At 39.3% G+C, this 24,136-nt stretch overlaps 1 protein-coding gene across 11 annotated transcripts in view; it reads right to left on the reverse strand.

Moving 5' to 3' along the window:
• FARP1 (FERM, ARH/RhoGEF and pleckstrin domain protein 1) overlaps positions 1–24,136 on the reverse strand; it is a 205,165-nt gene that overhangs the window by 38,632 nt on the left and 142,397 nt on the right. For 8 of the 11 annotated variants that reach the window (XM_048933180.1, XM_048933175.1, XM_048933171.1 and 5 more), the window contains 10 exons: positions 23,144–23,186; positions 21,859–21,937; positions 19,608–19,705; positions 15,058–15,172; positions 13,761–13,908; positions 10,796–10,891; positions 10,093–10,256; positions 8,357–8,425; positions 7,518–7,593; positions 5,073–5,313 (listed from right to left, as the gene is read on the reverse strand). In XM_048933180.1, coding sequence (XP_048789137.1) covers positions 5,073–5,313; positions 7,518–7,593; positions 8,357–8,425; positions 10,093–10,256; positions 10,796–10,891; positions 13,761–13,908; positions 15,058–15,172; positions 19,608–19,705; positions 21,859–21,937; positions 23,144–23,186 — 1,129 coding nt within the window. The remainder of the gene's footprint in view (positions 1–5,072; positions 5,314–7,517; positions 7,594–8,356; positions 8,426–10,092; positions 10,257–10,795; positions 10,892–13,760; positions 13,909–15,057; positions 15,173–19,607; positions 19,706–21,858; positions 21,938–23,143; positions 23,187–24,136) is intronic. The other 3 variants (XM_048933177.1, XM_048933176.1, XM_048933173.1) reach the window with 1 other exon arrangement.

Consider the following 24,136-nt stretch of genomic DNA (forward strand, 5'->3'; position numbering starts at 1 on the left):
TATATATTCAGACATAACAAAAACAATTTTCAGTTACATAGCATTTTTCATATGTGGAAAATTCTCTTACAGTATTTATTTGGTATAATTGATATTTAGCATGCACTACAGTGGCTAATGGGCTGTACATGTTAGGCTATGAGTGATGTGAGACAATGGCAGCAGCAGGCACTGATCATCTTCAGAGAATACAGCCTTCTCTCCATGCACAAAGAATATTCTTGCTGGGGCATGTAGACTTAATCCCAAAACAATGCAAAGTGTTCTACACAGATAACAATTATTCAAAGCTCTACCCTGCGTAAATCCTGTCTCCTCCATCAATTTGCCACTATTAAATTTTCCTAAATCTAGAAATTTATTTCCAAATTTTATATCCCAGATCACGGAGGTAAACCAGATTCCAGGAAAGGCTGACAGGAGAAGAAACTCCAGAAGAGCCCAAGAGGACACAGTACATTTGAGCTGCTGGTGGGATGGAGAAAACTTAAAGTTGTCTGACATGACTTTTCTCATTCACTGTAGCAAATTATTAAATGTGGTCAAGTACTTAGAATAGCAAAGAAAGAATAGGGTTGCATATATTAATTTCTACCTACATCTGCACATTATTTTGTGAGAAACCTCTACGCTGCTTTTGCAACTATGTTCATCCATGTTCATCCAAACTTGTGGACAGAGTTGGCTCAGCAGTCTGGACAGCCCAACCACAGGCTTCTTCCATGTTCTTTGGAAGAACAGGAGAAGGATGGTACAGCACAACTCATTCAGACAAGAAGTAGTTGCTAGATCTTGCTGTGATTCATTTGCAGCAACTGTCTGAGGATATCTGGACTTGAATTCGTACTGAATTACGAAGTTAACTGTTGCGAACAAAAAATATGAAAATGTGAATCAACAGTGCCAGTCAGCTGCATTCTGAAATCTACTGTAATTGGTGAGAGAATTACATCTTTCGCTTGGCCAACAAATACCTTCCAAACAGTTGAGACACAGGTGCACTTAAGACCACTGCCATTGATTAGGGTATGCAGATTAATCAATCCCTGCAAGGATTAACTTGAACTGACAGGCTCCTCTTCTGATTTGTATCTTGTGACCTAGCACAAGAATTTCCCCATGTCATCACCAGTCTTGCCCCAAAGGTTTCTGTTCTCACCTCTAAGGTCTCTGTATTTGTTCCACAGAAACAAACTCCCAGATGCATTCTGAAGGACCTGATCCTATATGGAAATAGTAGTGTAAAATTGCTCTCTTGCTTACCATTCTTGGCAAGCACCAAGAGGTCAACCACATCTCTGGTGGAAGTATTTGGCCCACAGATTGTTTTCAATTAAATGCTTGTCTACCAATATTAAACTGAGCTTCAGCAATGTAAGAATGCTGCAAAATGCTTAATCCTAAACTAAATGATTTCCTATGTAATTTACAAACTTTATTCCTTCAAAATGGAAAAATTCCACATGTCAAAATGAACCGCAAACATCTAAAACTGAAAAAATGCCTGAAAACTGAAAAGATGAGAGAAAAAAGTTGTTAAAAAATCCTTGTATTTTATCTTTTGAGAATAGTACTCAAAAGGAAAAAATAAAAAGCTGTTGAGATACTTTATCAGCAACTAAGCTAACTCCAGCTAGTAGCAGGTCTGCTCTTGTATATATCCATTACCTCTGTAGACATGTTAGAGAAGAAATATAGGCCAGAAAACAGTATTTGAAAGGATGCAAAATAGTAAACATCACTTAGAAAATTTGATATTCACTCAAATCCAAACATTATGAAATCTATTCACTTTTCAGTGAAGTGACAGAAACAAGATTGCAAATCCTTTCAGTGGAAACCCATTACTTGAGCTTTACTTTTACTAGCTAACAAAGCAATTAATGGATATGTCCAGACTGCTATTACTCTACATATGTAGTATAATACAATTCCTGGTTCTTCTGCTGTACAGGCACAAAAAAAAAAAAAAAAACAACAGGAGACTCATGCACGTACTCCCCATGCTCATACCATCTGTTAACATAAGCTTCAGCTATCTACATCTCTTCTTAAATACTGCAAAGTTCAAGGCAATTATTTAGCACTATTCTAAATCCACAACACAAATCACCTTCTTTCAGAATAATATACAAGCAAGCTTTCTCCTAATAGGCAATCTCCCTGCTTCTAGAGTCATGCCTTTAACTACAGGAAGAAAGGACCGTAGCCAAAACATCACGGTCTGAAGAGATGCTTTAAAATCATTCCAGTTTAAAAAATGAATTATCTAATCTTTAAAAACAAGCACTTTAAAGTAGATGAATAGATTAAAACTCATATTTACACAGACATATTTTACTGCAACAATGTAAAGCACATCTAAGCAAACTAATGCATCCTTTTAAATATCACTCACTCAGATTAAACTCTTAAAATGTGCATAGACCAAGGCATTAGAAAAATTAAAAAGACTTCATATTTTATTACATTTGTAAAAATGATCTCAAAAATTGTCTACATTTCAAGTCCTGTAGCTTGTTCATCAGTGGGTGGATCCACCATCCATGTACACATGTACTGCATGAAGCAGATCACAGCAAGTGACCTCCAGTACAGTAAGTGCTGTTCATCACTTAACATTCTCAACTTTCCTCCCATACCCCAAAAAGAAAATATTAAAAAAAAATCAGTGAAAGTTAAAAGTAAGGCTAGTGTTAAAGAGCACATCTTGTCTCCCAGCTCTAATAACTGCTTGATACTTTCCATATTGGAGACCTTTCCTCTGATTTTCTTTGTCATCTTGGAGAAACTAGAAACACAGTTTATTAGGATACAGCCTAATTCTCAATACTTGTAGCTTGTGAAAAGAAGTTTACAAGTAATTAGTCTGCCTTTCTGCATGTGTGTCAGAATCTTGCTACTCTATACACACTACTGAAAACAATCAGCCTGAATCACAGTTAGCCCCACCATTCTCTGTGTCAGGGAATGAAAAATTTATGAGGTGGCAAAACTAAAAAGAATAGCCTATGACAGACTAATTGGGTCCTGTACAGATGAAGATTTTTCATGATCAAAGAGAAAAAAAAGAAATAATAAAAAACCCCCAACAGCCACCATCTTGGAACCTCCCACCAAAAATCACCACAACAGAACTTTGATGTTTCTGAATAATACCACTGAAAGAATAAGGGGAAAAATACAAACCTACTCTCTTGCAATTAATCTTTCTACCACACTGATAATGAATAGAAAGGATTGCCTTGCAAATAATACTCACACCACTTGTAACTAGAGCCAATTCAATCTATGTTTTTTTCATTCACTTGAGTTTTATCTTTCATCTTGCTCTCCATCCTGCTTAAGGAAGAGTTTGGAGTTTCAAAATCTCCATCAACAAATCAACCTGTTGAATTCACTAAATCAGAAGCCAATAGAAGTCATTGTTCCTCAGCTCATCAGTTAAGATTATAAAATGGGTTATGAAGATGAGCAGACTAAACACATTCTTACTATGAAAAGATTTGCCAGCATTTTTCAGGATTTTAGCAAGCCTTGGTCTTGAGTATCAAGCTGCCTGTATTTGGCTGTAAGTTTATTTTTTTTCCCCTAACTCTATTGAGGCACTCTTAAGTAGCTCTCCTTAAACAAGAGAGAAAAATAATTGTATTAGATATCCAAAAGAGTACAACGTACCTATGTGACAACATTTCTGTTCGTTTTGCAAAAATAAGTAGTCAAGTGTCAAAGAAGCTACAACATATACCTAAAACATGACTTCGTACAAAGAACAGATGAACGTATAGAGTTTTACAAAGGTACCTAAATCAGTAATAATTTTCCTCCCTTCTTGCCCTTCAGAGCAGATGAATTACTGTTAAGATGAATTGAAACTCAGCCTTCTTATTGTATTTTCAGCACCTCCTTCATCTGGCTGGTCAGTACAAGGACAATATGTAAAATAGCCCAAGCTCTGAGTTTAATACCAGCCACTCCTCACAAGCCCCAGAGGATGCCATCACTCTAATGAGCAATTGCTGCATCCACTGGTCTCAAACGCCCTGCTTCCTAGCAGCTGAAGACCTGCACACCATCTTCATCACTAAGGCCCACAGACACATCCTCTTCTACCTCCTCATCAAGCTGAAGGCTTCCAAAGGAGTACTTATTTCTTGGCATAGGAGAGGAACTCAGCACAACAGGATTTCCAAACACCAGAGGGTGAGTGAAGGGGTTAATGATTTCTGAGTCAGAATCACTAGATTCTGTCCCACTGCTGGTGGAGCCTTCCATCACCTGGATTGCAGCCATATGATCCATCATGCCACTGGCATGCAGTGACTGTATGACTGGGCTCTGCTTTGATTGCCCCCCAGCTGGCATACCATTGGCCATCATCTTGCCTTCTGGAGAAGACATCTTGGCCATCCCACCCCCTTTGCAATGTCTCTCAGATCTATACTCCTGCCCTGGGGTTGAAGATACCTGGCTCAAGATAAAAGGGTCTGTAGCTGATTTATTGCAGAGATTTAGGATTTTTCGTGCATGAGGCCGCTGAGAACCTGGAGAATATCTGCCATAGCCATGGCAGCTGCTGGCATAGCTGTCTTCCTCTCCAGTCCTAGTCCTGCTGTCATGCCCGTTTTCTGAGATATAACCCTGAGAGCCAGTTCTACTCAGGCTCATGCTGGGGCTTGATCCTTTGCTACTGGGAGGCAAAGGAGTGGCCAGTGGACTACGGCTCCCTGGCCCTCTAAACATTTCATCAACCAGTGAGCTGTGCCTTGGCACCCTGGGGCTTCCCACAGTGTAGAAGGAGAGATTAGCTGGGTTATCATCAAGGTACTCTTCAGAGAGATACTGGGAAGATTTTATAGAAGCGGAGGAATCCCTGTATCTACTTCTATTAAGATTTTCATCTCTATAGTGAATATAGGCACCACTGGTCAAATCACCCTCATGATTGTCATTTGTTTGGGAATATGACCGGGTTATTTGTTCTCTGAGGAGATCATACTCGCTATCTACATCACTGCAGTCAATGAAAGGAATGGAGGTGCTGCTGCCATGAGCAGCCCTGGATGCTGGACCTGTGCTTGGTTGCTGTGACTGAGGTCTGTTCTGCTGCATCCTGTCTGTAGCAGCCTCCTCTTCCTCCTCCACTGCTGACACCACTGCTCCATCCACCTTTCTGCCTTCTTTTGGGCTCTTCTTTAATGAAGGGCTCTTGTGCTGTCCAGTGTCTTCCACTGACGCTTTCAATTCCTTTCCTTGCTGGCAGCTCTGCACTGCTGCAGCATCATTGTCATCTCCATAGGCAAAGCTGGAGCTCTGGAAAGACAAAGGAGGAAAAGGAAGGGGTAGGCAAAGGGGAGAGAGGGTTGAGGGGGAAGGGAGTCAGGGGGAAAAGGCTAGGTGTAATTATGCACTACAATTCTACAATACATCCTTCAGTAACATAGGATCTCTTGAAAGTAGAGGAGGTAACCGAAGCTTCAAAATGAATTAGAAGGAAAAAAAAAAAAAGAAAAAAGAGTTCTCTGATTCTGAAGAACAGATGATGGGGGAAAACACGTAAGCTTAACAAAGAAAGAAAAGGAAGACAGAACATGGTAACACGTAAAAAGGAGCACTCCAGATATTTCCATGTTCTAAGATAGCCATCAACACTGAGAACATCAAATTGTTTATACTACTCTGAAGCTGGAGGGATAAAAAGATAAGCATGTAAAGACAAATTCTGCATGGCCTACTTCTAATCTCTAAAAAAGCCCAAAAGGTCATACACGGGTTTTTGAAGACAATGCATTCAACCCCTGGAGCCTATCTGCCTCTAGTTTGGGGACTGGCTTTTCTGCAAACAAATATGCCAGCAGTAGCTATGCACCATTTACCTGAGCTTGTCTTTGCAATATTAAAATGCTAAAAGACACTTGAAATAGGCTGCATGTATAGCAGAATTATCCAAATTCCCCAGATTTGCAGGAATGAAAGAGCTTGTGAATATCAAAAGGAAGCAATGTGAAAGTTTGGGTAACATTCTTGAATATATTAACCTAGTAGTTTGCACCTGCTGTTTAAGCTCTACCACATATGAGGTTACTTGATAAAACACAGATGAGCACAAAGAAAGCGTAAGGAGGGGATAATAACCCCAACAACCTTCTCAGAGAAATAGAGCTCCTCTGGAGACTGTCCCTGGGAGAATCATCAGCATGTGGCTGGGTCTCTCTGGGATGCCAAAGAGTAGAGTATGTGCACATTGGTTGCATGAGTAGGTCAATGCGTAAATACCAGAAATCATCAAACTGGATTAGTCTTTGAGTAGGGTAAGTGAGCTGGGAACCAAATATGGGAGCAGCCATAAATCTGGGCCAAGCACTGGAAAAACAGAGAGGACATGGCTACTGGAGAGGTGCAATCCAGGTACTGGAGAGACAAGAGGGTCTAAGGACTGCGTGCTCGTAATGTCGTAAGTCTGGGAGCAGCTAGCTACTGGACAAGCACATTTGCATGTTCATTTCTTTGTGAGGTAGCTGGGAACCAGGCTTCAGCTACGGGGCAGACTGCATGTCTAAGATGAGCTACTGAGAAAGACTGTGTGTGCGTTTACACATGTACTGATCTGAGTAGTGGCAACTGGAGAAGGGCTGTTAGCCTTGGAGCTTATATGTACAAGCAACATGAACAGAAGAAATTTAAGGATCCATTAACAGATAGATTTCATCTTTAAGACCAGTAACTGAAGGGATTCCATACTGTATACATGTATAAATATTTTTTCGCTAACAGACTTTCATTCTGATCAGTCTGAATGGAAAATGTGCTATTTGTGTTCGTGTGAGTATTGTTTTCTGTTTGTTTTCATTTGTATGGCTGGCTGTGCGTACATTTGCACGTGTATACATATGTGTGTGAATGAGTCTGCGTGGTTGTGTGGCTGCCAATTATAAATACATGCTCAGCCACTGGCTGGACCTGGAAACACACAGCTGCTGCAGCTTCACCTCGACTAGACTACCAGATTTGCAAACTGCAAACATATAATCACTATTAATGTAAGACAAATACTTCTGGTATCTACCAGACATAATAACTTAAAAGGACACAGCTGAAATTTCTCTGAGGAAATTAATGTAATGTTAATATAATGGAATATCTTGTCCTGGGCAGCCAACGCTCCTCAGTGAAGGAAAATAATTACATTTTCCCAAATGCAATCACCTGCAAAACTTGGAACCCCAGCAGTAACACTGCGGATTGCAGTTTTTCAGGTGGCCATTAGCACAGTTCAGACAAGCTCACTATTTATGCTTGTGCTGCTGTCTAGAAACAATTCTGTTCCATAGTGGAAATGAACACATTCCACATCAAAAAAGCTGAACTTTATAACATCCAGAGATCCTGAGCTCACGCTTAAATAGAAAGTGAGCAGAAACCTATGTTCCTGAAGTTTCCAAAGATCAATTGGAAGTGGGTAATGTAATAAGAAATGTTTAAAAGGCATGATGCAGGCTTTCATCAACATCACTGACTTGTTTTGGCACCTCTGTATGCTGTTCTGAAGGCTGTACTGTCAGACTCCTGATGGAACGAATCTTGCTGTGTTTCCTGGAGATAAAAGCAAAATCACAGTAAGAGGCCATTTCAGTTTTACCACGAAAAGGAATCAAGAGACACGCCTACTTGAAAACAAAAACTTTGAATAGCACCATTCACAAAAGGTTTGCTCCAAAACAGATCCTCCTTTCTGTAATGCTTAAATGTGCTACGTGTTGGAAACATATTATCGTAAGAAAAGAGAGGCACTGAACAAAAAACGGTCCATCAGCAGGAAATGAGTCATTAGCAATAAATTGTCATAATCTTTGCAGCAGTTTGTCCATGAATTTCAGCTCACTAGAAATAAGATCAGTTCCAATAAAATGCACTCTAGCAAAGTTAGATGTCTTCCTTGGAGATCTCTCCCTTGAGGATGTTTGTACCTACTCCTGCTACCTTCTCTTTTATTCTCAGATGAATATGTTCATTTAAAACCCATTTAAATCTCTTTCTGCTCACATATATTAATCACATCCTACTGAAGAGGGTGCAAATCAATATGAGAACAGTTTACCTGTAACAGTAGGGCATTCACTGCTGAAAAACAAATTGAAGACTATTGATTTTAAATAAACTATAGATTGGTTACGCAAACTTCTGCCAAACATTCAGGACCAACAGGATATCATACAAGTGATAAACTGTGAAACCAACAAAGAAGGTATTTTTTTTACTTTGAATAATGCTAATCTCTTATAAATAAACAGAGGCTGCTGCTTTAAATCTTTTTTTTTGTTTTAAAAAAAAAAAAGCTCATTTATTTTCCTCTCACCTTTCAAACTGTACTTTTTTGTGCCCTCCTTCTTTAACATAGTCAAGAACTTGCTTCTGAGTCCGGCCACTGAAAGAAAAAAAATGGTTACACTACTAATCTGAGGTTCTGAATTTCTCACAGTAAATACTTCCTATCACCTGGTCATCATAAATACGTATGTGGCCTGCAAATGAAGTCATGGCAACCAGAAAAATATTTGTCAGTATCAGTAGAAACTCATGTAAAATCATAAAGAAGGTCTCTTTCTTTATGACCATATACTCACAAGCTTCTACCTTTTGGCATATTACCATGTGTTGTTTTTTTTTTTTATTACGGAGATACCTTATGATGTTATGTCAGAACTAATTAAATTCAGCTATGTGCCCTTGACTCACCCTTGTGCAATATGACTGGGAAATCACCCAGCATAAAGCAAAGTAGAGGTTAAGTTTTACATGAACAAAAAACATCCCTGAAGCTTTCCAGGATTCAAATCCCAGCCTTACCTCGTATGCTGGAACCAAAAAGAAAGCTGCTAAAATGCATTTCAGTTGTAATATAACTCAGTTACGTCAGCTAAACATACACACAGTCTCTGCAAAGATTTAGGCTGGAACTTGCACACTTTCCTTATGCTACACACCATAAAATTGTAGTGAGAAAGCCCAACATCTCCTACTGTGCAAAGATAAAAACTCCACAGGGAACTGGGAACAGAAAAGGAAACCTGCACCTCCAGATTGTTTGCTAACAGAAAAAAAAACAGTACCTTCATTTCAACTGATTTACTGAAAGGCCTGAAAAAACGTAACCACATGCATATGCATATGCAGCACAGCTCACAGCGAATGCAAGATGTAGGCAAAATCTGTTCTCCAAAGCAAGAGATAAGCTGAATGCATTTACGTTTTACTATTTACTCTGTCAGAAACTCAAAAATTAATAGCTTGTTTACCCTAGTTCTTTCTATCTTAATTAATTTATTATGCCAGTAGGAAACAAAGTGGGAAGATAGAATGGCCGTATCTACTGGGTACATGCTCAAGGCAGGTACAGCGTACCAACAACATTATCTCAACAGAGAAGGTGTTTCTGGTTGTTCAATTTGTATCAACTTCCTGAACAAAATGAAAGGGTATTTGCCCCTGACATGCACAATACTGTATCTACAAACAGAAAACAACAACAAAACATCAAGAACTGAAAAATCCAACCATCTAACTCTTCAATTCTTCCTACATCTCTTATCAATACTGCAGGTAGACCTGGTCTTAGAATAAGTTATCATCTCTTATAAACCGTTTACAAGCACGTGGGCTAAGCATAGAGAAAAGACATCTCTTAAACTGTGTAGGGATGGATTTACCCCAGGGCCACCATGAAAACACAAGTCTCTACTCTGGTATCTACAAAAGATCTTTTCCTAGAGACAGAGAGTCCAAGGATTGCTGGAGAATTGTTAGCTGGTGTAACTTGGGACACATTTTCTCGAGTGAAATCAGCTGGAACCAATACACCTGATACCTTACCTCTAGACAGTTACTTTGCAACAGCTACTACAAAATGAATGCAGGCTTTTTCCCCAGTGTTCTCTGCACTATTCTGGCTGAGAAAATGCAATTAAAAATATATAGGAGCAAACTACAGACGGGAAGCTGAAAATGGTGGGTTTAATCCTACATCATTAAGGATATGCATGTGATTTTGAAATATGAAGTTAACAAAGGCGGAAAGAAGAAAGCAGGTCTCACCTGAACCTAAATGATGAACCTCTAGAAAAAAGAACAGGTTTGGGCTTTGGTTTAGGTTCCTCAAACAGCCTGAAAAAGGCATGATGCTCCACACAGATCTTCCAGAACGATTTGCAAAAATCTCGACTGGCCATAAGGAATTCCAGGGTGTCCTGGAATGAACTCTGAAAGTTGAGAGAACGTTCACAATGTGAGCAAGCAAGCAACACACATTACAGAGACACCCTGACAAAGCAAGCCCTATGCTACTAAAGAAAAAAAGAAAAAAAAAGAAAAAAAAAAAGGATTTTTCCCAACTCATTGGCTTTCAGTATGAATAGACCCTACTCTGCCTTTTAGACATCAATGACCTGCCTAGCAATATCACAGCTGTTGCTTAAGCTTTCTTTCATTGACAAGTATGACAGAGATAAAGAAGGGGTCTCACAAGCATAACATGTGAAGAGGTGGTTTACATGGTTAAGAACCAATGATATAGTTCCAGAAGCACAGTCAGAAGAAGACTCTGTGACATTCAGTTTACATTTCCTTTAGTTGGGCTGCTCACCTGAGATGCTGGTTTGATGCATGCAGTAACATACCAATGCTGAACAAAAGTAATTAAAAAACTCTCAAGACGTGACAAAAACATATGTTTAATCTGGGAGTAGAAATTTACCAAATAACATTTTGTCAGCTTCACCAATCTCTGACACAGACTTACATTCACATCAGGCCGTAGTTTGATAAGAAAACGTTTCCTCTTGAAGCTCAGCTTTCGAACCTTAGCCCAATTGAAGGCATTGATCTTGGTGTGGCCCTACAAAGGACAGAGCAGCAGAATTTATGCATTACAGCTCTGAATGGAGAAATTCAAACCACAAGTCTGGCAAATATTAATCATCTATTCTCTTCATTTGCGATTATGGTGTTTCTTCTCACTCACCCCCAGTGCTGCAAATGTCAACATACATTCTTAACCATAAGCACCCAGTAGTAGTAGACTGAAGGCAGGCACTTATAGCTCTTGAACTTTTGTAGGATTAGGCATACTGACTAGATGTGAAACTATGAAATCTAGTATCACTGTACAAAGCAGAGCAGCCTATTTTGTCTCTTCATAGGGAGCAACTTAAGTAAAAGGAATCTGAGTAGTTTACCTGTTTCTGAAATGTAACAAAATATTTTAAAAAAATATATGCAGCAAAAACAAACAGTAAGCCTGAGAGAAATTCTCCTGAAATACCATTATTCCCAATGAGAGCATCATTAGCCCTTTGCCCCAGTATCACTGTGGAAGGGGTTATATAAATTATCCAGTTCCAATTCCCTTGCTGTGGACAGTGACAAATTGCAGTAGATCTGTTGCCCAGGGCCACAAGCAGCCTGGACTCAACCACATCCAGGGATGGGGAATCCATAGCTTCTCTGGGCAGCCTGTACCAGCACCTCATTTGCCCTCTGAGTAAAGAGCATCCTCCTAACCTCTAATTTGAATCGACTCTTTTACTTCAAAAGTTATCCCTCACCCTATGCTAAAGAGCCCCTCTTCAGCTTTCCTGTAGGTCCACTTTACTGAAATATAGTCTCCCCAGAACCTTCTTTACCCCAGGCTGAACAACCTCAGCACTCTCAGCCTCTTTGTAGATGAGGTGTCTTTATGTTAGAAGTGGAGACACTGTTTTAGAACATTCATTACACCAGCTTGCTCAGTAAAGATTTCAAGACACACATGCCTACAGTGCAGCACAGAGGTTTCAAAGAACAGCAACTTGAGGATGGTTGAATGCAGAAACTCACGTTGGTTTGGGCTCCGTCACCAGACGGACGTAGGAGTAGTGACAGCGTGATGATCTCTGCTAAGTCAGTCTGCTGTCTAAGAATCACATAATTAAACTCCTTCAGAACACTCAGAAGCACTGACACTGATTTCTTAATAAAAGGCAGACTTCAAAGTAAGTCTGAGTGGGTACTGTTTAAGCCATTTGTCAGTGAACCTTTATTTTGATTTTTACATTGATGTCATTCTAATGTGGTCTTTACATTTTCAATTTCTCTCAGCTATACCCACAATAAATAGATGAACTGAAGGCTCCAATTGCTGGGCAGACTCCAGCAGGTCAGAGCCTGACCTCAACTTCTCTCTCAGCTCTCAGTCTTGGAGCTGGCTCCAGCAAAAATTCCAAGCGGGCAAAAACAACCCACTTCTCTTTGAAAGACTCTACAACAAGGGGAGATAACAGACTTTTAGAGCTGTACATATCAGACATTGGGCCTTCAGCTGGCAGCTGCATCGATACGGAAAGACCCCAGCAGTCTGCTGGGATTCAGTGATGCCCATACTATTTTGGATATGTTCCTTCAATTGTAAGACAATCTTAATTTATAAAGATTTGCAATTCATTAATTCAACTGATGAAAGTGCTGTAGGGGAGCAGGGAAGGGTCTGTAAATACAACTGTGATACTGTTGTGTACATTTTCACAATAACTTCATGTTCTCCTGCTTCAATCTATGCTTCAGTTTTGCAGCTGAACTGTCAATCCATTTAACTGCTATGAGTTTTTATTGTTTATTTTTTTAATTTAGAGCATAGGAAGTTCCGCACAAATGTGCGCAAGAACTTCTTTACAGTGAGGTGACGGAGCACTGGAACAGGCTGCCCAGGGAGGTGGTGGAGTCTCCTTCTCTGGAGATGTTCAAGACCTGCCTGGATGCCTACCTGTGTGACCTGGTGTAGGGAACCTGCTTTGGCAGGGGGGTTGGACTCGATGATCTCTGGAGGTCCCTTCCAACCCCTACAATTCTGTGATTCTGTGATTAGACATTTCTGAGTTCATTTTTTGCTGCTGGTTTTTGTTGTTTTCTTTTAATAAAAAGACAAAGTACTCTTCAAGGTTGGAAACGCTGCACTATTTTAACTGAAGTCAAATGAATGGTGGTAAATACTTGTAAATGGACATTTTAAAGAATAGTTTACTTACTGCTTTTGACATTGTGCAGAAAGAGGCATTTGGGATGCTAGTAGATATAAACTCAACTGAAGTGAAACCAGCTTATGCAAGCTGACTATCTGTACTTTCACATCTATAAAATTCCAATTTGTTATTTCTCTAAGGAGAACTGGAGAACAAAAATTCAATAAATTTGCTAATAATGCTTCATGAACAAGGCTGACTGAGGCAGTAGAGCAACGAAATCTAAGGAAAATGCTTTCTAACTCAGCAAAGGTAAAACAGCCAAAGCTGGTCAAGGATACCACAACACTACAGAGAGCTTGCACTCACTTCCTGTATTCTTCACCTTGTACTCCTGGTGTCTCTTATTCGTCCCTGTTTCACAACCATTATTATGCACCATGCCTACAAGACCTGCTTGCTTCTTTATGCAGAAGGTGTCAGCATGACCAACTTGCAAATTGTGAGCTGCAGATCAGTTTGCACTTTGAATAGTGCATTGTAGTTCAAGATTGAGTTCTAGCCTGTGTGTGCAAACAAGGTATGAGTCCCTGGAAGTAAAGGACATAGTGGAGCTATATAAGGTTTGAGGCTATTGTTAGAAAAGCTGTGGAAATTCCTCAATTTTCTTAAACAAATTCTTCCAGATATGGTTAAGGCCTTGGATTCTTATTGCTCTAAGAGATTTCTCTGCTTTAAGAAGAGCAAAGTCATACGCTGAGCGGCTCTAACCTGAAACACCAGAATGCCTGTGTTGGCAACAGCCAGGTTGATTTTTGTCCCTTCCCTGTCCTTGGCTGGATGCAAGCGGATTCCATACATCTCCAGCCGACGGGCAATTTCCAAAAGTTGGAAATCAGATTCTGCTGGTGTCTGTCCCCTTGAGAAACAAAAGAGAAGACACACAAACTATTCACACCGATTAATAGAAAACAACGGGTCCTCTAGTGCATAAATAGACATTTTACCAGAGACTAAAAGCTATCAGAGCTATTACATCTGATTGTTTTTTCTATCTCCACAGAATTTTTTTTAATCAGATTAAAAAAACATTGCATTATAGTATAGACCAATACCAAAGTATTCAGTTTTTACAATCTACTAGAAATTTTGACCACTCCAGTACTGAGACACCTGAAACTTGGATTTTGAGCCGTTAGCTTTAACAGAAGTAATTCTAATTGTTTTCCACTGAAAAAACATATTATATTCCTACAAAATGAAAATAAATAAATGGAAGTCTGTAATGGTGTCATTGTAAAAGTGAATGCAAAACAGAAATGAAGTGAAACAGGAGATACTTTAACATAAACATTGGAAACCCGTAAGCACTAAACTTCTTACAACTGAATTAAGCAAAAATTCCAATTATCAGCAGAGTAGAGCTCCCTACACTCATCTCCAATTCAAGTTAGTTCAGAATGAAACTGTTCAAGTCTTGAGGTGTTTTCATAGCAAAAAAAAAAAAACCCTTTTATGTCTTATTCCAAATTTTTTCACAATTGTACCTTTTTTCCTCAAGACTTTAGGAGACCAAGTCACTATTGTGCACCATCACCTTGAGTGTTGATCCCCTCAAATCCCTAGTTCTGCAAGCACTCTCTGCTTTTCCCAAAACTATCATTAAATCTCTTCTTTAACCATCTCTAAATACAGCATAGAAACGTGAAAAAGCAACACTGAATGTCCTTGAGATCAAAAAGTGCATTGTCACAAGTGCCTGACTGATCAGCTATCATTTGCAATCATATCTGCATGCACGGAATCAGCAGTGAAGCATTTTGGATGAAATAGACTGTAAAATAAGGACATGCTTGAATGAATATCAAAATCAATTGTTCTTTAAGCATTTTATTATGATGATGGGAGAAAGGCAACTGCAAATTCAAAGGCTTGGATGTTTTTTGACAAGTAAACTTTGAGAAACTCAGAGACCCAAATCTCTTTTGCATATACAACATAGCAAGTATTAACAAAACTACACTAAATTAAAAGAAGACTAAAAAGGAAAAAAAAAAAAAAGTCTTACATGTGATTACGGTGAAATTCCATGATTTTGTCTTCTAGTGCTTCTTGCTGAGGTATATACTTGTTCTTCGCTAAGTGTTCACGGTCTATGGTTTCATCAAAATCCCCAATCTCAGCTATGGAGAATTTCAAGAAAAGTCTATTAAAACACTGAATTAAATCTGAGTTATTCAGGCAATCCAAAAGGTACAGATAGCTGGGAAGAGGGTAGAGAAGCAATCACACGAAGCCATGACTCAGACTCACACTATTTTATCTTTTATACATTCCTCCCTTCTCATCTGTATGAGTACCTGCAACCCGAGGGTTCCTCCCACCCACAATCATGTACGTAGATGTCAGATGTTAATTGAACAAATGAAATCATCACAGTGCTGCTTTGATTTATGTGCAGAATAAAATGAGGGTAACCAGGAGAACAGCGTTAATTCAGCAGATCACATCCGTCTCTCTTATGCACGGTAGCTCTCAGGTACCTTTCCCCAGAGCAGGCAAACACAAGCTTCCCCCCCAGGCCCATGCCCTACACTCCAATCTCAGGGGAAATCTGAAGTGAGATGGTTTCGTCTGTGTGTTTGAACACAGGCACGTAATCAGCAGGTTATGAAACATTCATCTTCCACAATTTTGCAGCAGTTTGAGACACATTCTGTCTCCCTCCTCCTCAAAGTTGCTCCCATCTGCTGCAGTTACTCAGCAATGTGTGTGCAACAGTATGCCACACCCGCCTTCCATTTTGCAGCCCATTCAGAGAGATTTCCTTTCTGTCTAGGGGGAGAGATGGTCAGGCAATCTACGTGTGGCTGCCAGATTAGTATCTTCTTGCCTGCTATTCTTGGAATGCTTCTTAAAAATCTTGCTATTGGGTTTTTCACAGAGTGATGTAGCAACCTCTGCCTGCAGATCTGCCAGAACATTACAAACAACGCTGCAACAAAAGGCTGCTATCTTATTAATGTAAGTGAAATTAAAATGCAGCTCCCCTGTATTAAATCCAGGCTGCAGGCAGAATGCAGATCCTTGCCTCACTTTCACTTCAGTTCTGCCCATGTAAGTGACCTCTTAAACATGTTCTGTCCAAAATGAGCTGGTTTTTGATAAAAGAAAGGTTTAAGGAGATGCCTGTAACACTGCAAAGTGATTTCTGGCAAAAGTTTGCCTGATAGCAAACATACTTGCAAACATGAGAATCAATAAACTCACGCTGACAGAGAAGATGAGGACCAAGGTATCTACAAATGACAGAAAAGTAACCTTTCAACCCAACCAGGCTGCAGAGGTGGAAAAGAGCTACTGAACAGTGTCTGATTTCCATTCCCTTCCTCGTTTCATCCACTCTGAGTCATTCCTTGAGATGTGTGGCTACAAACACATCCCAAATTATTTGAGAATTCTCCTTTGTAAAAAAATCTCTTTCATTCCCATATCTCAAGCAGGTCCATCACTCCCATTTCAATTGATTCCAGTGATTCTAATCTGTGTTGCATTTTTAACCCTAACTAAAACAAAAAGTAAGCTTTTCCTCTTTAAGGGGCCATAAGCCTATCTAAGTCTGCAGCACCTCAAAAGGCATGAACTAGACTCTTTAAAATGCTGTTCATACCTTGTAGACCTTTAACACAGAAGCACTTAACCACCTTACGTAGGGCTTTCTCCAGAGCCCAGAGAACATATGACTTATTCTATTGCTACATGATTTTTACAGTGTTCTCTGTCAACTGCAAATTCATTATCAAAATTGTCCTCCAGGCTTTCTAATTACTTTCATTCTCTCCGACCTTGTACCAAGCATCTTTGCTTTCTTCTCACCCCAGCCCTGCTATCACTCCCCCTACAAAGGAGCTGCATCTTGAATATTATCAGCCTTGCATATAGGTCTTCTTTACGTTCTGTTTTAGCTAAAGATTGATTTTCATTGAGGCTTCCCTTCTCTTAGCTTGCAAGTGAATTACACACTCTCTGTATTCTGCCTGCATTAGTACTTCTGATATGTCTAATGCTTTGTATTTCAGCTCTTTTTGTTTAATCAGACCATCTTCTTACTTAACACATTTGCTTTATTGCATCATTTGTTGTATCAGTGTCCTCTCATTCAACACTTTCTACAATGTTTCTGAGGTGCTTTTAAATAGAATGTTCCATTTCTAAATTTTGTTCTGTAACATACCTGCTAATTTAACATAAGCCTATTTGCTATCATATTGGATTTCATATTAAAAAAACAACAAAAAACCAACAGTCCATAACACTGCTATAAGCCTGTATACATAATATAAAGGCACTTGGAATCAGATATCCCCCATGGAAACCGCTGGTAGGCACAGCATCGATAAGACATACAATACCTAAACTCCTATGCTCTCCATCTTTCCTCTTTGATACCATTACTCTTACCAGCTGTCAAGTTTTATTTTTGTAGCAGACAAATATGGGATATTTCTTTAGCTACTGAATAATAAGGCAGAGAGAAAATAAATAACAAAAGACAGTCACATGGGTAAGATACAGTCATAGCTTCTTATCAGATTCAATTTTCACAGAAAAAATGTTCATGAGACTAAGGTGGAAGAATAAATGAGATGGTCACGAAGTTTTAGCTGAGGTTTCTAGCAAACACACAAAAAAGAGGGAGGGTGAAAATCATAAACATCCAGAACAGCCCAAGTTGCAGCTGGGAGCTGCGAAGAGGCACCATAAGGCATAAAATCTCTCTACCCAAAGCAGCAGTTTGGATTCTGTGGATACTATCTTACCTCTGCGGGATGAATCCCTTGCCTCTCTCCTTTTATAAGACGGAAAAAACACTTCTTTTTTTCCCCAATATAAAAGTATCTTACTTTACCATCCATAAGGAGAGTACTACTTGTTTCCTAAAACTACAATTCAGAAGTTTGCACATAAAGCTCAAAGGTGAAGGGGACAAAGAGCTAAAAAGATTTCAAAAGGAAGACTATTTCATTCAACATTATAACGCATCTCAGTGCATGAGAGCAATGGTGGTGATGTGACATTTTTGTACACCTTTAAAAGAAAGCTTCTTGCCTTCCTGTACTTGTGTGTCAGAGGGGATGGCCAAGTGCACGATGGAGGAATGTTGAAAAACATTCAGTAAAACTTGAGTTTGACTGTGCACAGAAGTGAAAAAGAAGGCTTGTATAAGTGTAAGGACATCCTGGGATTTTATCCTTTCATGCTAGGAAAACAAGCTAGTAGTTGCATTCAGCAGCCCAGGCACCAGAGCTGCAGAGGGTTCGGTGAAGAATTGAATTGAATAATCAATAAGAGATGAGCAAGACATCAACTAAGATCTACGTAGAAGTCATAAGAAAATAATACATAGGCAATAGAATAGTTCAAGAGGGGATGATCATGAAGCAGCACCTCCACAACAGAAATATGCACTAAGGTATTCTCTCCCCAACATCTATATTTGGTACAAAGACATCTGGTAGGGAAGACCCACTCTCCTAGAATGCAGTGTAACAAATGATGCTCAATTTCCCCAAAGTTACCAAGACATTTTTATCAGCGAAGACAGAAAATTAGAACTAGCTTAAAGAAGGAAAGAACTACCGCTGGTGTACTGAATGCTGTTAATAGGCAAAACTAAAATATACAAAAAGCTTGCTAGCTAAGGATTTATTTTTCAAGCCTGTGCTGCGAAAACACTCAGTTTTGAAATGGTTTGAAAAATCCAGACTTTTCCAAAGGCAGCTGTACTTTACTGCTACTCAGTCACATTGGGCAGTGATGGCCATGGCAGATAGAAAAGCACACAATATCTGCCTTTCCAGTAACACTTGATAAGAAACAACCCTAACACTCAGACTATGAGAAAGGATCATGAGATTTATCTACTCAACACCGAAGAACTTCTGAACACCTTTGTTGACTGCAATTTCCACACAACAGCATTTAGAACAAAGGTCTAGCTGACCATCATATATGTGAGTTAAGTATTTTTTCCTACTCTTACTCTCAACAAGAATATCCAAAGTCTCAAAGTGGAAAACATACAATGCTTTCCAAATGATTCTGAAGTCAAAAGAAGCTGTGATATAATAAATAAATCCACTGAACAGTCTTCTTGTAGATGCACTGCAATTTAAAAAAAAAAAAAGCTTGAAATCTGTTGGGTTTTCCTCTTCCCTATCAGTTTCTTCTTAGGAACGTGACTTAGTCTGGCATTCTAAGCATGTTTATTTACTACATTCTCTAGACAGCATTCAGATCTCCAGGAATTTGAATGTTCTGCTGACATAATACAATGCTAAATACAAATAATGAAGCAAAAATGCAGGAGAATTCAACCTGCTTGCCTGCAAAGTTTGCTTTTAAAAGGATCCTACACAGACCATCAAATGAGTACTTTAAAAATGCAAATCCAATGGCCAAGAGCTCATTTTTATTTAAAAGAGTAAATTCTCTGCATTTTAATGCTATTATACAGAAATATAATAAATTGTCAACATGACTCAAGCCATCTCCTACTAGATTGTAACAAGTAACCCAGCAAAGCATGTCTAATCCTCCCAGAAGGAGGGAACTTACACTGTACTATGTGTGAGATTAAAAGGGCAGTGCTGGTATCATTACACGTTAGCCTTCCCTGTGCCAGGTCCTGCTTCACTTGCAATGCAAATAGGTACCTGCAAAACAAAGACAAAGACAGAGTTATGCAAAGCAACAGGGAAAGATGGAGAAGTTTTAAACTTCAGGTCCATTTTCTTTGCAATACATTCCTTTTTCTTTTTGGCATCTACAGAAGTGATCTGAATATTATAAGTAATAAGTAAATCATAACAAGTACTATATGACAGTCCTTACCATCTTACATACTGGCTGGTTGTTTATCAGAATCAAAATATATCCCTTTTTCTTTCTCCATTTCTATCTCTCTTAACCAGATCAATGAAATATGGAAGCAATTTGACAGTAAAAGCAAATGTGACAGCTGTTATACACTCAGAAACTGCATCTCAAGATAATGGACCTACTTGCAACCAAGAAGAAATGCCAGAACAGAAGGGGAACTTAAGTTTCCATCTTGGCAGTCCCTTGGAAATATGGAGCAAGGTCTTTACTGAATGACTTTATCTAGCTCCAATACTTCTGCAGCACATAATCCTGCACTGTTAAGAGCCATTTTTAACACATTCACTTACAAACCAGTCATCGAGGGCAATTCTACATTCACAGATTATGTGCACCGACATCACAGGTCCACAGCACTATTTCAACATTTAAATTTATTTCTGCTTCAACAGAAATTGAAATAGGTTAGTTTCACTCAGCATCAAATCCTTACCTAGAAAAAAAAATAAGCTCATAGCAGGCATTTCTCCTACACTTGGAATGTAATCCAAATTGGACAGGCACCTTAACAAGCCTTGCAGCGACCACAGATCCTCTGGGGAACTCATGCAAGAATCTCAACACTTTTTACTAAGACTGGATTTTAATACATTCAGTGAGAACTCGCATTTGAACAGTGAATTTCTGAATGAGATATAGGTGAATTAAATGAAAAATGCAAACTGAGCAGAGGAGTATGGATGCCAAAACACAGAATACATGAAATAATATAGCAGATCTAAATAATGTCCTTTTGAAACCTGCAGACATCTGCCTTGCCATACAAAATTCACCCTACTAGAAGCGAAAAGCACAGACGTATTATATTCTCTGCTTCTCCTAGTGATAAAACCATTCCCTGTGGATATGCTTTCACATCCTACACACTGCTGTGTACATACATTCAAGATCCCCAGCACACACGTTTAAAATCTAACAAAAAAGTCATTAAGATTCAGAGATATGCCTCCAGGCACAGAAAGAGATCACCAAAAATCAATTTACACTGCACATACTAAGCAACTGCTATGCAGAATATCTACTCAGAGACAGTTCCACATAATGCTGTGAGCTGTCCTTTATTATTTTCACTCAGTCTTTTAAGTAAATATTCCTTCTTCCTATTTCACTTTTCCAGTTTTCTCTGTCCAAGTCAGTAACAGTTATCAATCATTTTTTTTCTTTTTACATTCCATTGCTCTGCTATCAAACCAAGACAGAGAAACACAAAACACCACAAAGGTGAACATGATCTTTATAAAGCCATTTAAGCAGATACAAATGCTCTTTGTAAAAGAGAATACCATCTTATGGGAGGATTAAAAGTAAAAACGAATAATGAAAATAGAGAATTGGAACAGAAAAATGTAATTACAAAGAATAATAGTTCTAGACCAGGAGTTGAAAAGTTTCAGTGAAGTACTGCCATGAAGCAGTATGTTTTTTCCCCTCACACGCACATCCACCTACAGAGAAATACAATTCATGTCTTTATGCCAGAGTGAAATTTAGAGCTTAAATCAAGTTTTTAAAGAGCACTGAAAACAAACATGCTTTAGGTACTCTTTCTACACACGTCCACCCTTCCATCCTTCCGTCCCTTCCTCTTTGTTTAATTCCCCCTCCTATCCATTTCTCCATCTGTAAATGGATGGAGCCGTGCAGACCTTTGGCATTTGCACTGGAATACTGGCTACTGCAGTAGAGTCCCCCAGCTGCTGCAATTTGGCAATTCCTGCAGAGCAGCTTTGTCCCAAATGTTTGTGCAGTCACACATGTTCCCCAGTGTAGAGGAGCGCCCCAGGGCACTCAATGGTGGGCGAAAATAACTTCAAGTTAACATTGAGAGGGAGTCATCGATTCTCACCCAGTCATCTCCTATCCCACATTCTCCACTCTGTTCACTGGAGATTTCAGATAAAAAAAGAATAGTCAGACAACTACTGACCTTGTCAGTTCCTCCTGCAGCTGAGCATGGTCAGGTGGGAAGAATTTTACCACAAATTTTACAACAACGTGCTTCGGTCCTAGGGGAAAGGCCAAAAGAAGTTAGTGATCTGTTGGTAATGCGTTGGCCAAATTTTATGTCACAAATGATGCACAGGGGGTATGCAGGATCTCCAGTGCACACAGATAAACCAATCTTCCATCCTTTGCTATTAGTTCTGATGCTCTTCAGGTCACTGACAAATGACAAAATAAAACATATGCACCATAAAACAGAACAGTCACTTGGTGGAGGGATATTCTGCCAAAATAAAGTCTGTTTTGGGTAATTACATCAGTTGTTCCAATAAAATATATTATGTGCATCTATTACACTTGCTTCAGAACAGGAGGGAGCAAGAATACAGTCTGTTTTTCAAGTCCACCAGCAAATCATTATTTCTGTTTTAACAGCAGCACATTTGTTCTAACAAATACAACCAGTGACAAAAGGAGCAACATATCTCTCACGTGAGAGGGAGTGCTTCCAGAGAACAAACTCATACTAACATGGTCAGAAGAACATCTAGGAAAAATTAATCTCAGTTGTACAGCTCAGTAAATGAAGACTTCCACTGATATTTGACAGAGAAACAAAGCCACCAAAGTCTTTCCTGTTCACTTCTACTCTCACCGAAGCTGATGGCTATGTACAGTTCCATTCTCTCTCCCACCACAACATTCCCTGACTTCTTTCTCCTCTAGGTCTAAGATGCTTTCAAGTTCTGAAGCAACATCCCTGAAAGTAACAAATTTGCTAGCTTCTTCCCATTAATAATTTCTTCTAGCTCTTTTTTTTTCTTCATCCTGTTCTTTTTATTTCACCTTTCATTACAGCTACCTTTCAGGAATGTACATTCCTTCATAGCCTTCCTCTGTTGCATGATTTTTTCTCAACAGAAAGGTACAACAGTGAGGCAGTAGTAGCCTTCATTGCTACCACTACCTCAGTGCTTCTTGGGCCTGACTAAACCTTCTCAATTTTGCTGCTGGTTCAGCCTCTTCAGTATAAAGAGTAAAACCACAGGTGTTCAATGTCTGCATGCTTAGTAGAATTTGCTGCTGGGACATGACTTCACAGAATACAGCATAAATCTTCTGAGGTCAGAACAGAAATAAAAAGAAACAAAAATCCAAACAAAACTCAGTAGAGGAGGTTGCGAAGATAAAGATACCAATCAACAGATTCCTCGTTTACTCAGCCACCTGTGGACTGGCACAATACACAACAGCAAGGAAGTACTTACTTCTAATCTGTTTCATAACAGGCTTCAAAAGATCAAGCCACACCTGAAAATAAAAAAAGGTGGTGTTATCAGCTCTGAACAAACTACTGCTTGCAAAAGAGCACTTTTTATTGCACCATTTGGATTTCCATTTATTTATCTGGTTCTTCAAGTGTGGGTCTTCTCTCCAGAACTCTTTAATATGCTCAGGAAACAGCATTGCTAATAAGCTGTTGCCGTTGTATTGCTTTTGAAGCGACACAAACTCAGAGAGCTGGGAAACTGATTATTTGTTTTTTATCATAACTGCTTCAGAAAGCAACAATCACAGCAAGTTTGGCCAACAGCCATTCGCTTTGTGGAAAAGCGAAACAAGGAACTGAGAAAGAGACACTCCTGTGCTGTCACTTGTAGTTCTCACTGCAATAATCTACAGAAGTGCAAGTGAAAGGGCCTGATGCTTGCCTTTGAGCTGGGAGTAGTGGACAAAGAGAGAAATGACAAGACAACTACCTGGATCTGGGGACCCAGCAGAAAGGCCACCATGAGGCTCAGCAATAACGGCAGAGCTCCCGGACAGGTCCCTAACCCTTCACCACCACCATTTTAAGGAGGAATGTTCTCTCACATCAAGACCATGAGGCAGACACAGCTTCAAGCATGACTAAAAGCAAGCTTACTTTCTGACTGTGTGACATTTTCTCTGTTCTACAAATGTGGGGAGATCAGGCTGAGGTTTTCCTTAACTGAGTTGTTTTTTTTTAATAACCTTACCTGAGTCTTTCCTTTAGATTGCAAAAGAGAAGAAATGGAGTGAAATAACATCTTTAAAACCTAAAAGCCTACTCTGTAGTCTCAATTAAAATGGCTTGGACAAATCACCTATCCTCCTTCATTGGGTTGTAGAAGATAAAAGCCAAATGACTCACAGAAACTAGGGAAGTGTGAAAGCTCACCATCTCCAGCTGACAACTGCGCCCAAGATTTTTATTTTGCAATCTCAATTGCACTGAG

Source organism: Lagopus muta, chromosome 1 (assembly GCF_023343835.1).
Source record: "Lagopus muta isolate bLagMut1 chromosome 1, bLagMut1 primary, whole genome shotgun sequence".
Taxonomy (NCBI): Eukaryota; Metazoa; Chordata; class Aves; order Galliformes; family Phasianidae; genus Lagopus; species Lagopus muta.